The sequence below is a fragment of the Capricornis sumatraensis genome, chromosome 13 (genome assembly GCF_032405125.1).
Source record: "Capricornis sumatraensis isolate serow.1 chromosome 13, serow.2, whole genome shotgun sequence".
NCBI classification, from domain to species: Eukaryota; Metazoa; Chordata; class Mammalia; order Artiodactyla; family Bovidae; genus Capricornis; species Capricornis sumatraensis.
The window spans coordinates 21749996-21767663 of record NC_091081.1 but is presented as its reverse complement, the minus strand read 5'-3'; the positions used below and the strand labels follow the sequence as shown (position 1 = coordinate 21767663).

The 17668-nt window shown below is 39.1% G+C and overlaps 1 protein-coding gene across 1 annotated transcript in view; it reads left to right on the top strand.

Moving 5' to 3' along the window:
- The window catches only part of LOC138089993 (amine sulfotransferase-like), a 31526-nt gene extending 19468 nt beyond the window's left edge, over positions 1–12058 (top strand). The window contains exons 6-7 of the mRNA XM_068985571.1: positions 6692–6878; positions 11937–12058. Coding sequence (XP_068841672.1) covers positions 6692–6878; positions 11937–12058 — 309 coding nt within the window. The remainder of the gene's footprint in view (positions 1–6691; positions 6879–11936) is intronic.
- Positions 12059–17668: the final 5610 nt, after the last annotated feature.

The following is a 17668-nucleotide window of genomic DNA, read 5'->3' as shown; positions in this document are numbered from 1 at the left end:
TTCACAGCATCATCTTTCAGGATTTCAACTAGCTCAACTGGAATTCCATCACCTGCACTAGCTTTGTTCGCAGTGATACTTTCTAAGGTCCACTTGACTTCACATTCCAGGATGTCTGGCTCTAGGTGAGTGATCACATCATTGTTATTATCTGGGTCATGAAGATCTTTTTTGCACAGTTCTTCTGTATATTCTTGCCACCTCTTCTTAATATTTTCTTCTTCTGTCGGGTCCATACCATTTCTGTCCTGTATTGAGCTCATCTTTGCGTGAAATGTTCCCTTGGTGTCTCTGATTTTCTTGAAGAGATCTCTAGTCTTTCCCATTTTCTTGTTTTCCTCTATTTCTTTGCATTGATCACTGAGGAAGGCTTTCTTGTCTCTCCTTGCTATTCTCTGGAACTCTGCATTCAGATGCTTATATCTTTCCTTTTCTCCTTTGCTTTTCGCTTCTCTTCTTTTCACAGCTATTTGTAAGGTCTCCCCAGACAGCCATTTTGATTTTTGCATTTCTTTTCCATGGGGATGGTCTTGATCCCTGTCTCCTGTACAATGTCACAAACGTCTGTCTATAGTTCATCAGTCACTCTATCAGATCTAGTCCCTTAAATCTATTTCTCACTTCCACTGTATAATCGTAAGGGATTTGATTTAGGTCATACCTGAATGGTCTAGTGGTTTTCCCTACTTTCTTCAATTTAAGTCTGAATCTGGCAATAAGGAGTTCATGATCTGAGCCACAGTCATTTCCTGGTCTTGTTTTTGTTGACTGTATAGAGCTTCTCCATCTTTAGCTGCAAAGAATATAATCAATCTGATTCAGTGTTGACCATCTGGTGATGTCCATGTGTAGAGTCTTCTCTTTTGTTGTTGGAAGAGGGTGTTTGCTATGACCAGTGCATTCTCTTGGCAGAATTCTATTAGCCTTTGCCCTGCTTCGTTCTGTATTCCAAGGCCAAATTTGCCTGTTACTCCAGGTGTTTCTTGACTTCGTACTTTTGCATTCCAGTCCCCTATAATGAAAAGGACATCTTTTTTGGGTGTTAGTCCTTAAAGGTCTTGTAAGTCTTCATAGAACCATTCAACTTCAGCTTCTTCAGTGTTACTGGTTGGGGCATAGGCTTGTATTACCATGATATTGAATGGTTTGCCTTGGAAACGAACAGAGATCATTCTGTCGTTTTTGAGGTTGCATCCAAGTACTGCATTTCGGACTCTTTTGTTGACTATGATGGCTACTCCATTTCTTCTAAGGGATTCCTGACCACAGTAGTAGATATAATGGTCATCTGAGTTAAATTCACCTATTCCAGTCCATTTCACTGATTCCTAGAACATCGATGTTCACTGTTGCCATCTCCTGTTTGACCACTTCCAATTTGCCTTGATTCATGGAACTGACATTCCAGGTTCCTATGCAATATTGCTTTTTACAGCATTGGACCTTGCTTCTATCACCAGTCACATCCATAGCTGGGTATTGTTTTTGCTTTGGCTCCATCCCTTCCTTCTTTATGGAATTATTTCTCCAGTGATCTCCAGTAGCATTTTGGGCACCTACTGACCTGGGGAGTTCCTCTTTCAGTATCCTATCATTTTGCCTTTTCATACTGTTCATGGGGTTCTCAAGGCAAGAATACAGAAGTGGTTTGCCATTCCCTTCTCCAGTGGACCACATTCTGTCAGCCAAGCTAATAAATACATATTAACAAAAAAAGAGATAGGGAAAAAAGGAAGCCAGGGAAAGAGAACATGCTAATTTCCTGATACATTAAAGTGGATGAAAAATGAAGGAAGAAGAACAGGCAAAGTGAAAGTATTAAAAGGTTGAGTGGTCAATAAGAGTCAAGCTGCTCAAAGACTGTAATAAATGATGGTGATTTCTTTCACCTTGAAGGCAGTAAGAAGTCTTTTAAGAATCACAAGAAGGAGAGTTATGTAATACAATTAATATTTTTAGAATATCATTTCTTTTTGTGGATTGAAAATGATGTTAGTGAATAAAGGCAAATTCGTTAGATGCTAGTGTGATAACCCACTGAACACCAATGATGCTTTGGGTTAAAATGGTCACTCTGAGACTGGAGAAACTGCAGAGCTTTACCACATATGTTTAAGGTCAAAAGGAAAGGGATTATATACGGGAAAAATGAAAAAGGGAGAAATATTAAAATGCTTTCTATATTCTGGCTCATATACCTGTGTTGATAATGATGTCATTCATTTAGTGCTTAGGGAACACTGAAGGAGGGTAAAGCTGAAAAGAGAAGATTATGAGATTGATTTTGACATATGGAGTTTAAGATGATTTAGAAGTATTCAAATGAAGGTATTTGAAAATTGGGGGAACATACAGGCCTACATTTCAAAGAGATTTGCTCTAAAATTATCAATGATATTAATTTGGACATCATCACTGTATAGACTATAGTTGAAACCATGGTTATGCTGAAAATTGAGAGTGAGGAGGAAAAGGACAGAAAAAGAGGAGGAAAAGAGAAATGAAGAAAGAGTGTACGGGAGAAAAAAAGGGGGGACTAGTACTATTACTGAGAGAATTTAAAACATAATGTTTGGGTAGAGAGGGTGAGCCCAAGAAGAACACTGAAAAAGAACTATCAGAGAGGTAGGGAGAAAAAAAGTGTGTGCTGACAGAAGCTAGGCAGGTGTGTCAAGAAACCTTTTTAAGACTTTTTAACCTCTCAGTGTTGAGAAGTAAAAATGAAAGTTTAACATATCCATCAAATCTAATTACATGAAGTATGGTGTGCAGTAGAGTAAACTGGGTTGGAGGGGTTGGGGTGAAATTGATGAATCCTAGATATATAACACTGGGACAGACACGTGGATTAATATATTGCAGCTGTCTTCTCTATCCCTATTTTTATAGCCAATATTTGGACTTCAAAAATATCCTGCCCCCAGTAGAATTATCATCTCCCAACAAAAGCTGCCTGTTCTCCCATAAAATGTACTATGTCTCGTGACCTAAGTCAGAAACTAGCCTTCATGCTTGATATCTCCTTCACCCTTGTCTCTTAATTTCACTAGTTAGTAAAAGTCTGAATTCTGTCTCTGATTCCATTGTGGAAGTTGCAAACATACCAATCTATATTGCCCCTTCCATGGTCCAGATCACCATTATCTTTTGCTTAGTTTCTAAAGCAGCTTATCTAACTGATTTGCCTACTTGCAAATCTCAGTCTATCTCCATTTATTCTCTATTCTTCAACCCGTGTTATCATCTTAAAATGCAAATGTGTTCCCTTCCTTAGTTTTATATTTGACCTGTTCCACAAGAATGTGAGCACAAAAATATATTCATAAACAGCAGATTTTGCTGGAAATGTGGATATAGAAGACACTGAGTAAACTATGCAAAGTCCTGGAGTATTTGTCTGTTCTGTCATCAGTATACTATCAGCAGGTATCAATTTTAACTTACCTTCCACCAAGTTGCCCATTGTTGATATATTTTTGTTCTAGTTTTTTCATCGGTTTTTCAAACAGATATTTTTTTCATCATATCTTGGGGAAAAACTATTAACTTTCTCTCTCCAGGAAAAAAGAATTTGGTCAACTCAAGTTTCTGCTTTAAAGCCCTTTCTAAAATGGGATCCCTATTTAGGTCAAGCAATTATGTACCATCAATACTGATGCAGATTTTGAGGTCTTCTTTGTCTACTACTTCCCTTGAATATTTCTTGATAATTTGAGGTAATACAATTTATGTCTATTCTTTAATTGGAATTAACAAGTCCATATAGATTATCACAAAGCACTTTGACGATTTCTCACAGAGCTGAGAATCCCAGAGACAGAGGAGCCTAGTGGGCTGCCGTCTATGGGTCGCACAGAGTCAGACAGGACTGAAGTGACTTAGCAGCAGCAGCAGCACAGAGCTGAAGGTGATATTCTTAATTATATAGTGTCTATGTTGAAACATTTTCTAGCTACTTGTGTCAAGTGTATCGAAGTATGTAGTTTAAATGAAGGCAGAAGTAGCTATGTTGTTTGGAGATTCATAATAAATGATAAAACTATAAGTAAAATCAAAGAAGTAGGTATATAAACAAGGATAGTGGTTATTTGGGGGCAGTAAATGCTATCCTTATTTCTATAACTACTTCTTTTCTTCCCCTACTGCCATATCATTGTCACTCCATTCTTCTGACTCTAATATGTGAGTAAACTTATTCACCAAGGTCTTCATTTCTATTCATGAATTGGGATCTCTTGCAGTCTGCTCTACTAATTTATTCAGATTATAAAATATATCAGAATTGCCTTTCTTTTGAAGGGTGAATGACATTTCATTGCACCTATATATTTTGTTTATGCATTCATCCATTGATGGACACATGAATGACTCCCACTTTGTGCTAATTGTAATTAATGCTGCTATTACCATGAGTGTACACATATCTCATCCTCATCTTCATTTGTTTTGCATGTTTGCCCACAAGTGGACTTGTTGGATATGAACTTTAATTTTTTGAGGACTTTGAAAGAGTAGTAAACTTTGAAAGAAGAGGTCTAATGTGTCTATATGTGATATTCTCATTCAAAACTCTTTTGGATATCTAATGCCCCCTTGAGATTCCATTTGAATTTTACAATGAATTTTTCAATGTGTAAAAATATCATTGGGATATTGATAGGGATTGCACTGAATCTTTGAATTACTTTGGGTGGTATTAACATCTTGACAATATTAAATTTTCCAGTTCACGACCATGGATGTTGTCCTGGTCAACTTTCTAAAATGTTTTCCAGAACACAATATTTTACCACATTGATTAAGTTTATTCCTAAGTATTTCATCAGTTTTGAAACAATTGAAATTGGAATTATTTTGCTATAAGTTAGCCTTTTGGAGAAGGAAATGGCAACCCACTCCAGTATTATTGCCTGGAAAATCTCATGAACGGTGGAGCCTGGTAGGCTACAGTCCATGGGGTCGCAAAGAGTCGGGCGACTGAGCGACTTCACTTTCACTTTCACTTTTAGCCTTTGAATTGTTCATTGTTAGTGAATAGAAATATAAGAGTTTTGCATGTTGGCTTTGTATCATGCATCTTTGCTCAATTGTCTATTAGTTCTTACAAGATTGTGTGTATGTGTAGAATCTTTAGGATTTTTCTATGTCTGAAATCATGTTGCCTGTGAACACTTTTCCTTTCTGATTTAGATGCCTTTTATTGATACTTGTTTATTTTTCCTAACTGTTCTGGCTAGGACTTCCAGTACTATGTTGAAAAGTGGGGAGAAGTGTTGAAGTGGACAGAACAAGCATCTTTAACTTGTTCCTGATTTTAGTAGAAAATCTTTTGAGTCTTTCACCATTAAGTGTGATGTTAGCAGTAGGTACTTTATATAGAGCTTTTTTAATGTTGAGATAGTTTCCTTTAATTCTTCATTTGTTGAGTGTTCTTGAACCATGAAAACGTGTTGGATATTGTCAAATGCTTTTTCTGCATTAAATAATGTGATCATGTGGTCTTTCTCTTCATTCTGTTTCTGTGATATTACACTAACTAGTTTTCATAGTTTGAACCATCTTGCATGCCAGAAGTAAATCCAACTTTATTATGATTTATAATCTTTTCAATATGTTGTTGAATTTACTATTAATTTGTAGAAGAATTTTGCTCCCTATGTTTCATAAGTGATATCGGTCTTTAGCTTTTCCTTACACCATTTTTCTGGCATTGATACCAAAGTAATTCTTGCTTAACTGAATGATTTTGGAAATCTTTCATACTCTTCAAGTTTTTTGAAGAACATGAAGAGAATTGGTGTTAATACTCATTTAAATGTTTGGTAGAAATCACCAGGAAAGCCATCAAGACTTGGGTTTTTCTTTGTACTCAGTTAGTTGCTTTATTCATTCCCTTATGAATTATGGACTCTGGGGGCTTCCCAGATGGTGACAGCGATAAAGAATCTGCCTGGCAATGCAAGAGATGCAAGATATGTGATTTTGATCCCCGCATCAGGAAGATCCCAAGAGTAGCAAACGGCAACCCACTCTGGTATTCTTGTCTGGAAAATCCCGTGAACAGAGGAACCTGGTGGGTTACAATCCACGGGGCTGCAAAAAGCTGGACATGACTGAGAGGCTGAGCACACACACAACAAACACAGAGAGAGTATTATCGACCAGTTAACATACTGCTGAACTTAGTAGTTTCCAAATTGTATGCGAGTGTGCATGCTGTCACTTCAGTCATGTCGGACTCTTTGCAACCCTGTGGACTACAGCCCACCAGGCTCCTCTGTCTATGGGATTCTCCAGACAAGAATGCCTGAGTGGGTTGCCATGCCCTCTTCCAGGGGATCTTCCCAACCCAGGGATCAAACCCATGTCTCACATGTCTCCTGCACTGGCAGGCAGGTTCTTTACCACTAATGTCACCTGGGAAACCCTCTGAAATGTATGTAATAAGTCTAAAAGTGTTGCTTGAATGGGTGACTGAAGTTGAGCTCTCCTTGTAAAATCAAATGATAGGAAACTCTAACAAAGCTGACAACATCACTCAGTTTAATAGAATGAATGTTACAGATCTTAGCCAAACTTTAGACTTAGAAAAAGCCCAAGCACAGTCAGTTTTCTAAAATGTGGTAAAGATGTTGGGCTATAACTCAGGTGTTCCTTATAGAATGAACATTTTCTCATTCAATTCTTTCAGGATCTCAGAAGTTCTGTGCTTAAAATCAGCAGTTTTGTTGAGAAAGAACTGAGTGAAGAGGATCTGGATGCTATTGTGAATCAGGCTGCATTTCAGAATATGAAAGTTGATCCTCAAGCTAATTATGATACCATTCTGAAAAATGAAATCGGGATGAGAACAAACAAGGGACAATTCCTGCGCAAAGGTGATGTTAAGTGGGTAATAGAAGCAAATGTGTTGAGACTTGTCTTGAGTCCTTGGCTGCTGCTGCTGCTAAGTCGCTTCAGTCGTGTCCGACTCTGTGCGACCCCATAGACTGCAGCCTACCAGGCTTCTCCGTCCATGGGATTTTCCAGGCAAGAACACTGGAGTGGGGTGCCATTTCCTTCTCCAATGCGTGAAAGTGAAAAGTGAAAGTGAAGTCGCTCAGTCGTGTCCGACTCTTAGCGACCCCATGGACTGCAGCCTGCAGGCTCCCGCGTCCATGGGATTCTCCAGGCAAGAGTGCTGGAGTGGGGTGCCATCACCTTCTCCTCCTTGGCTGCTAGATTAAGTTAAATGTGGCCTGCAACATGTCTCTCCAAGAAGCACTGTTTAAATAGAGAATCAATGATCCTAACTAAAATGAACCTGAAAATTATCCAAGGAAACAGAACAGAACTTCAGTATCTGACTAATAAATATTAGGTTCCTTCTTTCTTAACCATGTGACCCTACTTTAAAATTTCTTAAAAAGTCTTACCGAAAGGCAAAAGATATGTGTCCAAGAGAACTCCAATTCTTGGTTTACCTTATTGCTCTTTAGAATATTCTAGATGGAAGGTTAATATGTATTTTGTTTTGAGAAGGATTTTTATATCATTTCTTTCCTTTCAGGTTGATATTTCTTCATTGTAAAAAGTGGATTACTACCTCATTAACCCAATGTGCTATGAATTCAATAATCCAACAACATGAATAAATTTTTATTATGCTCCATTAAGTTGCCAGGGGTTGCTAAGAATAAATATATTTTCTCCTGATACTCCTTAATTTCAATTTTTTCATTTAATCTTTTTAATGTACATTATTCTAAAACATAATTTCCACTTATCTATATCACTAGACTCATATTTCATCCTAATATATTCATAACAGCACTATGACAATAGACACTGATTTTAATTATATAAAGATTAATTAAAATTACTGTGGATACCAGTATTTTAAAAAGTCATTGCTTCCTCTTTGTCCCATTTATTATCAGTTTTCACTTCTCATTGCTCAACTAGATCAGATATAAAGCATTTCTCATGCCCATGTAACTTACTTACTGCCAAATGACCGTAATATAAACAAAATAAATTCTGGTAGCTAAAGATGCCAATTTATTCATCTTTATTACATAATTGAATTAATGTTGGTTTCAAACTTCCATCAAGTGAAACTTTTGTATTAATGGCAGCCCTTGGCACCCTCTGTCCCTTGAATTTTTTACTTGAAAATCTATTAGTAATGGTTCCTCTTTCCATGGGATGCTCCAGGCAAGAATACTAGAGTAACTTGCCATGCCCTCCTCCAGGGGATCTTCCTGACCCAGATCGAACCCAAGTCTCTTGTGTCTCCTAAACTGGCAGGCGGGATACAGTTTATTTACAATATTATATTAGTTTTAGTTGTACAGCATAGTTCAGTTCAGTTCAGTTGCTCAGTTATGTCTGACTCTTTGCGACCCCATGGACTGCAGCATGCCAGACCTCCCTGTCCATCACCAAGTCCTGGAGTTTACTGAGACCCCATGTTCATTGAGTCAGTGATGCCATCCAACCATCTCATCCTCTGCCATCCCCTTCTCCTCCCACCTTCATCTTTCCCAGCATCTGGGTCTTTTCTAATGAGTCAGTTCTTCACATCAGGTGGCCAAAGTATTGGAGTTTCAGATTCAACATCAGTCCTTCCAATGAATACTAAGGACTGAATTCTGGTGTGTGGACTGGATAGACCTCTGTGCCATCCAAGGGACTCTTAAGGGTCTTCTCCAACACCACAGTTCAAATCATCAATGCTTTGGCTCTCAGCTTTCTTTATAGTCCAACTAGATGGATCTTTTGGCAACGCAATGTCTCTGCTTTTTAATATGCTATCTAGGCTGCTCATAACTTTTCTTCCAAGGAGTAAGCGCCTTTTAATTTCACGGCTGCACTCACAACCTGCAGTGAGTTTGGAGCCCAAGAAAATAAAGTCTGTCACTTTCCACTGTTTCCCCATCTATTTGCCATGAAGTGATGGGACCAGGTGCCATGATTTTAGTTTTCTGAATGTTGAGATTTAAGCCAATTTTTTCAGTCTCCTCTTTCACTTTCATCAAGAGGCTCTTTAGTTCTTCTTCACTTTCTGCCATAAGGATGGTATCAACTGCATATCTGAGGTTATTGATATTTCTCCTGGCAATCTTGATTCCAGCTTGTGCTTCCTCCAGCCCAGCATTTTGCATGATGTACTCTGCATATAAGTTAAATAAGCAGAATGACAATATACAGCCTTGACATACACCTTTCCCAATTTGGAACCAGTCTGTTGTTCCATGTCCAGTTTTAACTGTTGCTTCCTGACCTGCATACAGATTTCTCAAGAGGCAGGTCAGTTGGTCTGGTATTCCCATCTCTTGAAGAATTTTCCACAGTTTGTTGTGATCCACACAGTCAAAGGCTTTGGCATAGTCAATAAAATAGAAGTAGGTGTTTTACTGCAATTCTTTTGCTTTTTTGATGATCCAACAGATGTTGGCAATTTGATCTCTGGTTCCTCTGCCTTTTCTTAATTCAGCTTGAACATTTGGAAGTTCATAGTTCACATACTGTTGAAGTGTAGCTTGGAGAATTTTGAGCATTGCTTTACTAGTGTGTGAGATGAGTGCAATTGTGCAGTGGTTTGAGCATTCTTTGGCATTGCCTTTCTTTGGGATTGGAATGACAACTGACATTTTCCAGTCCTGCGGCCACTCTTGAGTTTTCCAAATTTGCTGGCATATTGAATGCAGCACTTTCACAGCATCATCTTTTAGGATTTGAAGTAGCTCAACTGGAATCCCATCACCTCCAATAACTTTGTTCGTAGTGATGTTTCCTAAGGCCCATTTGACTTCACATTCCAGAATGTCTGGCTCTAGATGAGTGATCACACCATCATGATTATCTGGGTTATGAAGATTTTTTTTATAGTTCTTCTGTGTATTCTTGCCACCTCCTCTTAATATCTTCCACTTCTCTTAGGTCCATACCATTTCTGTCCTTTATTGTGCCCATCTTTGCATGAAATATTCCCTTGATATCTCTAATTTTCTTGCAGAGATCTTTAGTCTTTCCCATTCTATTGTTTTCCTCTATTTCTCTGTATTGATCACTGAGGGAGAAGGCTTTCTTATATCTCCTTGCTATTCTTTGAAACTCTGCATTCAAATGGGTATATCTGCCCTTTTTTCCTTTGCCTTTTACATCTCTTTTCATGGCTATTTTTAAGGCTTCCTCAGACAGCCATTTTGCCTTTTTGCATTTCTTTTTCTTGGAGATGGTCTTGATCACTGCCTCCTGTACAATGTCAAGAATCTCCATCCATACTTCAGGCACTCTGTCTATCAGATCTAATCCCCTGAATCTATTTGTCCCTTCCACTGTATAATCATAAGGGATTTGATTTAAGTCATACCTGAATGGTCTCATGGTTTTCCCTACTTTATTCAATTTAAATTTGAATATGGCAATAAGGAGTTCATGATCTGATCCACAGTCAGCTCCTGGTCTTGATTTTGCTCACTGTATAGAGCTCCTCCATCTTTGGCTGCAAAGAATATAATCAGTCTGATTCGGTATTGACCATCTGGTGATGTCCATGTGCAGTCTTCTCTTGTGTTGTTGGAAGAGGGTGTGTGCTATGACCAGTGCATTCTCTTGGCAAAACTCTATTAGTCTTTGCTCTGCTTCATTCTGTACTCCAAGGCCAAATTTGCCTCTTACTCCAGCTATTTCTTGATTTCCTACTTTTGCATTCCAGTCCCCTATAATGCAAAGGATGTTTTTTGGGGGTGTGTTAGTTCTAGAAGGTCTTGTAGGTCTTCATAGAAGTGTTCAACTTCAGGTTCTTCAGAATTACTGGTCAAAGCATAGTCTTGGGTTACTGTGATATTGAATGGTTTGCTTTGGCAATAAACAGATCTTTCTGCCGTATTTGATATTGCATCCAAGTACTGCATTTCAGACTCTTTTTTTTTTACTATGATGGCTACTCCATCATGCATGTACAGCATAGTGATTCACTATTTTTGCATATTATACTCCATTATAGATTATTGCAAGGTAATTGCTATAATTCCCTGCGCTATACAATGTATCCTTGTTGTTTATATACTTTATATTGGAATCCTGGAGCCCAGGGTTCTCCAGTCTTTCTAACTGTCCCAGTGGTTTTCCAATCAGCCAAAGTCTGATGTGCCCAGCTCATGGCATCTGGCAGTCTGTTCATTCCCCAGTGTTGTCTCACATGATCTCCCTTTTCCTCTGAGTCTCTCCCAAGGGTCAGAGGTCCTGGCGCAATCGCCCTTTTTCCCTTCATACGTGTGCTACCTTGTAACTTTCTGATAGTCCTGGTTTTCCAGGAGTCTCACTGCCTGTTTCTAGATAGAATTCTTTCAGTGAGAAAGAACCAGTTAGAAGCAAAGTTTCAATGAGAATTCTTCCACACGAAGGTGTATTTTTGATATGTTCTTGGGGAGAGTTGAAGGTCAACTCCTTTTGCTCACCATCTTGATCTCTCTTCCTCTTAAAAATCTTTGGGTCATTCTCTCTATATATCTTTTTTTTTTTTTTTTTTGCAATTTTAAAGGTGAAGAAAATACTTACTTTGAAGGGTATCATTAAGAACTATATTATGTGAAATAATAGATGTGGTTTGCCAAGTATGGTGTTTGGAACTTTGTAAGATATATTTAAATATTCTAATCTCTTTGAATATTTAGCTTTATTTTTCCTTCTTAAGAAAGTTCTATATTAATGGTAGTGGATAATGAAAATTTAAGATAAGGAAGTGGATTATCACTCTATTTTCTGTGTTATCATGTCCTAAGTGTGTTTTTAGCTCAGCCATCTATAAGAGAAAGTGAGGCATCAAACTCCATGGAAAACAAATAGATAGTTATCTGCTTGAGAAGATAATAAAGTGGTTGGAAGGAAGCTTTTGCCCAACAGTGCTACCTCCTCACCCAGGGCTATCTCTGTGTTTGTCCCACCAGGTACCGTTGGAGACTGGAAACATCACTTGACCGTGGAGCAAAATGAGCGATTTGACAGAGTATTCCAAAGGAAGATGAAAGATTTTCCCTTGAAGTTCATCTGGGAAATAGATGAGGAGTAGAATCAGTGGAAAATATAATAATACTGTAAAAATCTAACAACTGGAAAGCATATTTTAATATACACATTAATTTGTGCTTCTCATACAAATGTTAATTATAAAACTTTATTAATTGACAAAATCAGTAAACTCTGCTTAGATTCATTTCCATGCCTTTAATGAAACTTTGACATTTCACCAATTATAATGATTTGGATAATCTGCATTGTTAGCCTATATGATAAAGTGAAAGAAAGAAAGCATGCAACATGAATAGTTTGAGAGTGTTTTCCATAGCAGGCATTCCTTATTTATCTATAATTGTCTAATTGAAATTTGATAATTTGGCTTTGAATCAATGTGACTAATGAGTAAATAGAGAAATCACATGCATCTGAGAAGCAGATTCATCTATTTAATGATTTACCAATTCACAAAGTTTATACTAAAGAGTTAAGTTTCAAAGGTAGATTGAACATCTAATAGTCTAATTACTTAACTATTTGGATGGAAAGAAATATTCGTATCTACATAACTCACTAAAGTAATACTATGTGTATCTAAGAGTTGCATATTTAGAATAAAATTACTTTGAACAAGAGAAATATAGATAAATATGTCTTTAATTCCTAAATGGAGAAAACATTGTGATGCATAAAAGTGTTATAAGAAAATTAATAAAATGCATAAATTCACAGTGAAATACCTCAAGGTATCACCCTCCATCAGTTCAGTTCAGTTAGTCGCTCAGTTGTGTCCAACTCTTTGCAACACCATGAATTGCAGCATGCCGGGCCTCCCTGTATATCACCAACTCCCGGAGTTCACTCAGACTCACGTCCATTGAGTCCGTGATGCCATCCAGCCATCTCATCCTTTGTCGTCCCCTTCTCCTCCTGCCCGCAATCCCTCCCAGCATCAGAGTCTTTTCCAATGAGTCAACTCTTCGCATGAAGTGGCCAGAGTACTGGAGTTTCAGCTTCAGGATCATTCCTTCCAAAGAAATCCCAGGGCTGATTTCCTTCAGAATGGACTGGTTGGATCTCCTTGCAGTCCAAGGGACTCTCAAGAGTCTTCTCTAACACCACAGTTCAAAAGCATCAATTCTTCGGCACTCAGCTTTCTTCACAGTCCAACTCTCACATCCATACATGACCACATGAAAAACCATAGCCTTGACTAGATGGACCTTTGTTGGTAAAGTAATGTCTCTGCTTTTGAATATGCTATCTAGATTGGTCATAACTTTGCTTTCAAGGAGTAAGCGTCTTTTAATTTCATTCCTGCAATCACCATCTGCAGTGATTTTGGAACCCCCCAAAATAAAGTCTGACACTGTTTCCACTGTTTCCCCATCTATTTCCCATGAAGTGATGGGACCAGATGCCATGATCTTCGTTTTCTGAATGTTGAGCTTTAAGCCAACTTTTTCACTCTCCACTTTCACTTTCATCAAGAGGCTTTTTAGCTCCTCTTCACTTTCTGCCATAAGGGTGGTGTCATCTGCATATCTGAGGTTATTGATATTTCTTCTGGCAATCTGGATTCCAGCTTGTGCTTATTCCAGTCCAGCGTGTCTCATGATGTACTCTGCATAGAAGTTAAATAAGCAGGGTGACAATATACAGCCTTGATGTACTCCTTCTCCTATTTGGAATCAGTCTGTTGTTCCATGTCCAGTTCTAACTGTTGCTTCCTGACCTGCATACAGGATTCTCAAGAGGCAGGTCAGGTGTCTAGTTTTTCCATCTCTTTTAGAATTCTCCAGAGTTTATTGTGATCCACACAGTCAAAGGCTTTGGCATAGTCAATAAAGCAGAAATAAATGCTTTTTGGGAACTCTCATGCTTTTTCCATGATCCAGCGGATGTTGACAATTTGATCTCTGGTTCCTCTGCCTTTTCTAAGGCCAGCTTGAACAACTGGAAGTTCACAGTTCACACATTGCTGAAGCCTGGCTTGGAGAATTTTGAGCATCCCTTTACTAGCGTGTGAGATGAGTGGAACTGTGCGGTAGTTTCAGCATTCTTTGGCATTGCCTTTCTTTGGGATTGGAATGAAAACTGACCTTTTCCAGTCCTGTGGCCACTGCTAAGTTTTCCAAATTTGCTGGCATATTGAGTGCAGCACTTTCACAGCATCATCTTCAGGATTTCAAAGAGCTCAACTGGAATTCCATCACCTCCACTAGCTTGGTTTGTAGTGATGATTTGTAAGGTCCACTTGACTTCACATACCAGGATGTCTGGCTCTAGGTGAGTGATCACACTATCATGATTATCTTGGTCATGAAGAACTTTTTTGTATAGTTCTTCCATGTATTCTTGCCACCTCTTCTTAATATCCTCTGCCTCTGTTAGGTCCATACCATTTCTGTCCTGTATTGAGCTCATCTTTGCATGAAATGTTCCCTTGGTATCTCTAATTTTCTTGAAGAGATCTCTAGTCTTTCCCATTGTGTTGTTTTCCTCTATTTCTTTGCATTAAACACTGAGGAAGGCTTTCTTATCTCTTCTTGCTATTCTTTGGAACTCTGCATTCAGATGCTTATATCTTTCCTTTTCTCCTTTGCTTTTTCCTTCTCTTCTTTGCACAGCTATTTGTATGGCCCCCTCAGATAGCCATTTTGGTTTTTTGCATTTCTTTTCCTTTGGGATGGTCTTGATCCCTGTCTCCTGTACAATGTTACGAACCTCCATCCATAGTTTATCAGGCACTCTATCTATCAGATCTAGGCCCTTAAATCTATTTTTAACTTCCACTGTATAATCGTAAGGGATTTGATTTAGGTCATACCTGAATAGTCTAGTGGTTTTCCCTACTTTCTTCAATTGAAGTCTGAATTTGGTAATAAGGAGTTCAGGATCTGAGCCACAGTCAGCTCCTGGTCTTGTTTTTGTTGACTGTATAGAGCTTCTCCATCTTTGGCTGCATATAATATAATCAATCTGATTTTGGTGTTGACCATCTGGTGATGTCCATTTGTAGAGTCTCTTGTGTTGCTGGAAGAGGGTGTTTGCTATGACCAGTGCATTTATTGGCAAAACTCTATTAGTCTTTGCCCTGCTTCATTCCGTATTCCAAGGCCAAGTTTGCCTGTTACTCCAGGTGTTTCTTGACTTCCTACTTTTGCATTCCCGTCCCCTAGAATGAAAAGGACATCTTTTTTGGGTGTTAGTTCTAAAAGGTCTTGTAGGTCTTCTTAAAACCATTCAACTTCAGCTTCTTCAGTGTTACTGGTTGGGGCATAGACTTGGATTACTGTGATATTGAATGGTTTGCCTTGGAAACGAACAGAGATCATTCTGTCGTTTTCGAGATTGCATCCAAGTACTGCATTTTGGACTCTTTTGTTGACCATGATGGCTACTCCATTTCTTCTGAGGGATTCCTGCCTGCAGTAGTAGATATAATGGTCATCATCTGAGTTAAATTCACCCATTCCAGTCCATTTTAGTTTGCTGATTCCTAGAATATCGACGTTCACCCTTGCCATCTCTTGTTTGACCACTTCCAATTTGTCTTGATTCATGGACCTGACATTCCAGGTTCCTATGCCTTATTGCTCTTTACAGCATTGGACCTTGCTTCTATCGCCAATCACATCTGCAGCTGGGTGTTGTTTTTGCTTTGGCTCCATCCCTTCATTCTTTCTGGAGTTATTTCTCCCCTCATCTCCAGTAGCATATTGACCACCTACTGACCTGAGGAGTTCAGCCTTGAAGTACCCCTTTTATATTTGGAACCAGTCTGTTGTTCCATGTCCAGTTCTAACTGTTGCTTCCTGACCTGCATATAGGCTTCTCAAGAGGCAGGTCAGGTGGTCTGGTATTCCCATCTCTTTCAGAATTTCTCACAGTTTATTGTGATCCACACTGTCAAAGGCTTTGGCATAGTCAATAAAGCAGATATAGATGTTTTTCAGGAACTCTCCTGCTTTTTTGATGATCCAGTAGATGTAAGCAATTTGATCTCTGGTTCCTCTGCCTTTTCTAAAACCAGCTTGAACATCAGGAAGTTCATGGTTCACGTATAGTTGAAGCCTGCCTTGGAGAATTTTGAGCATCCCTTTACTAGTGTGTGAGATGAGTGCAATTGTGCGGTAGTTTGAGCATTGTTTGGCATTGCCTTTCTTTGGGATTGGAATGAAAACTGACCTTGTCCAGTCCTGTGGCCACTGCTGAGTTTTCCATATTTGCTGGCATATTGAGTGCAGCACTTTCACAGCATCATCTTTCAGGATTTGAAATAGCTCAGCAGGAATTCCATCACATCCACTAGCTTTGTTTGTAATGATGCTTTCTAAGGCCTGTTTGACTTCACGTTCCAGGATGTCTGGCTCTAGCTGAATGATCACTCCATCGTGATTATGTGGGTCATGAAGATCTTTTTGTACAGTTCTCCTGTGTATCCTTGCCACCTCTTCTTAATATCTTCTGCTTCTGTTATATCCATACCATTTGTGTTCTTTATGCTGGGAGGAACCACCCCGTGCCCGAGGCCAGGGGCGGTGGCTGGGAGGAGCAACCCGAGGAGCAGTGGCTGCGTGGGTGCAGGAGGGCCTAGGGGAGCTATCCCACATTGAAGGTCAGGAAGGGTGGCGGTAAGGAGATACCCTTCATCCAAGGTAAGGAGCAGCAGCTGTGCTATGCTGGAGCAGCCGTGAAGAGATATCCCAGGCCCAAGGTAAAGAAACCTAAGTAAGATAGTAGGTGTTGCAAGAGGGCATCAGAGGGCAGACACACTGAAACCATAATCACAGAAAACTAGTCAATCTAATCACACTAGGAGATGAACAGAGATCATTCTGTCGTTTTTGAGATTGCCTTGTCTAACTCAATGAAATCAAGCCATGCCTGTGGGGCCACCCAAGATGGGGAGGGTCATGGTGGAGAGGTCTTACAGAATGTGGTCCACTGGAGAAGGGAATGGCAAACAACTTCAGTATTCTAGCCTTAAGAACATCATGAACAGTATGAAAAGGCAAAATGATAGGATACTGAAAGAGGAACTCCCCAGGTTAGCAGGTGGCCAATATGCTACTGGAGATGAGGGGAGAAATAACTCCAGAAAGAATGAAGGGATGGAGCCAAAGCAAAAACAACACCCAGCTGCGGATGTGATTGGCGATAGAAGCAAAGTCCAATGCTGTAAAGAGCAATATTGCATAGGAACCTGGAATGTCAGGTCCATGAATCAAGGCAAATTGAAAGTGGTCAAACAAGAGATGGCAATGGTGAACGTCGATATTCTAGGAATCAGCAAACTAAAATGGACTGGAATGGGTGAATTTAACTCAGATGACCATTATATCTACTACTGCAGGCAGGAATCCCTCAGAAGAAATGGAGTAGCCATCATGGTCAACAAAAGAGTCCAAAATGCAGTACTTGGATGCAATCTCGAAAATGACAGAATGATCTCTGTTCATTTCCAAGGCAACCCATTCAATATCACAGTCATTCAAGTCTATGCCCCAACCAGTAACACTGAAGAAGCTGAAGTTGAATGGTTTTAAGAAGACCTACAAGACCTTTTAGAACTAACACCCAAAAAAGATGTCCTTTTCATTCTAGGGGACTGGAATGCAAAAGTAGGAAGTCAAGAAACACCTGGAGTAACAGGCAAATT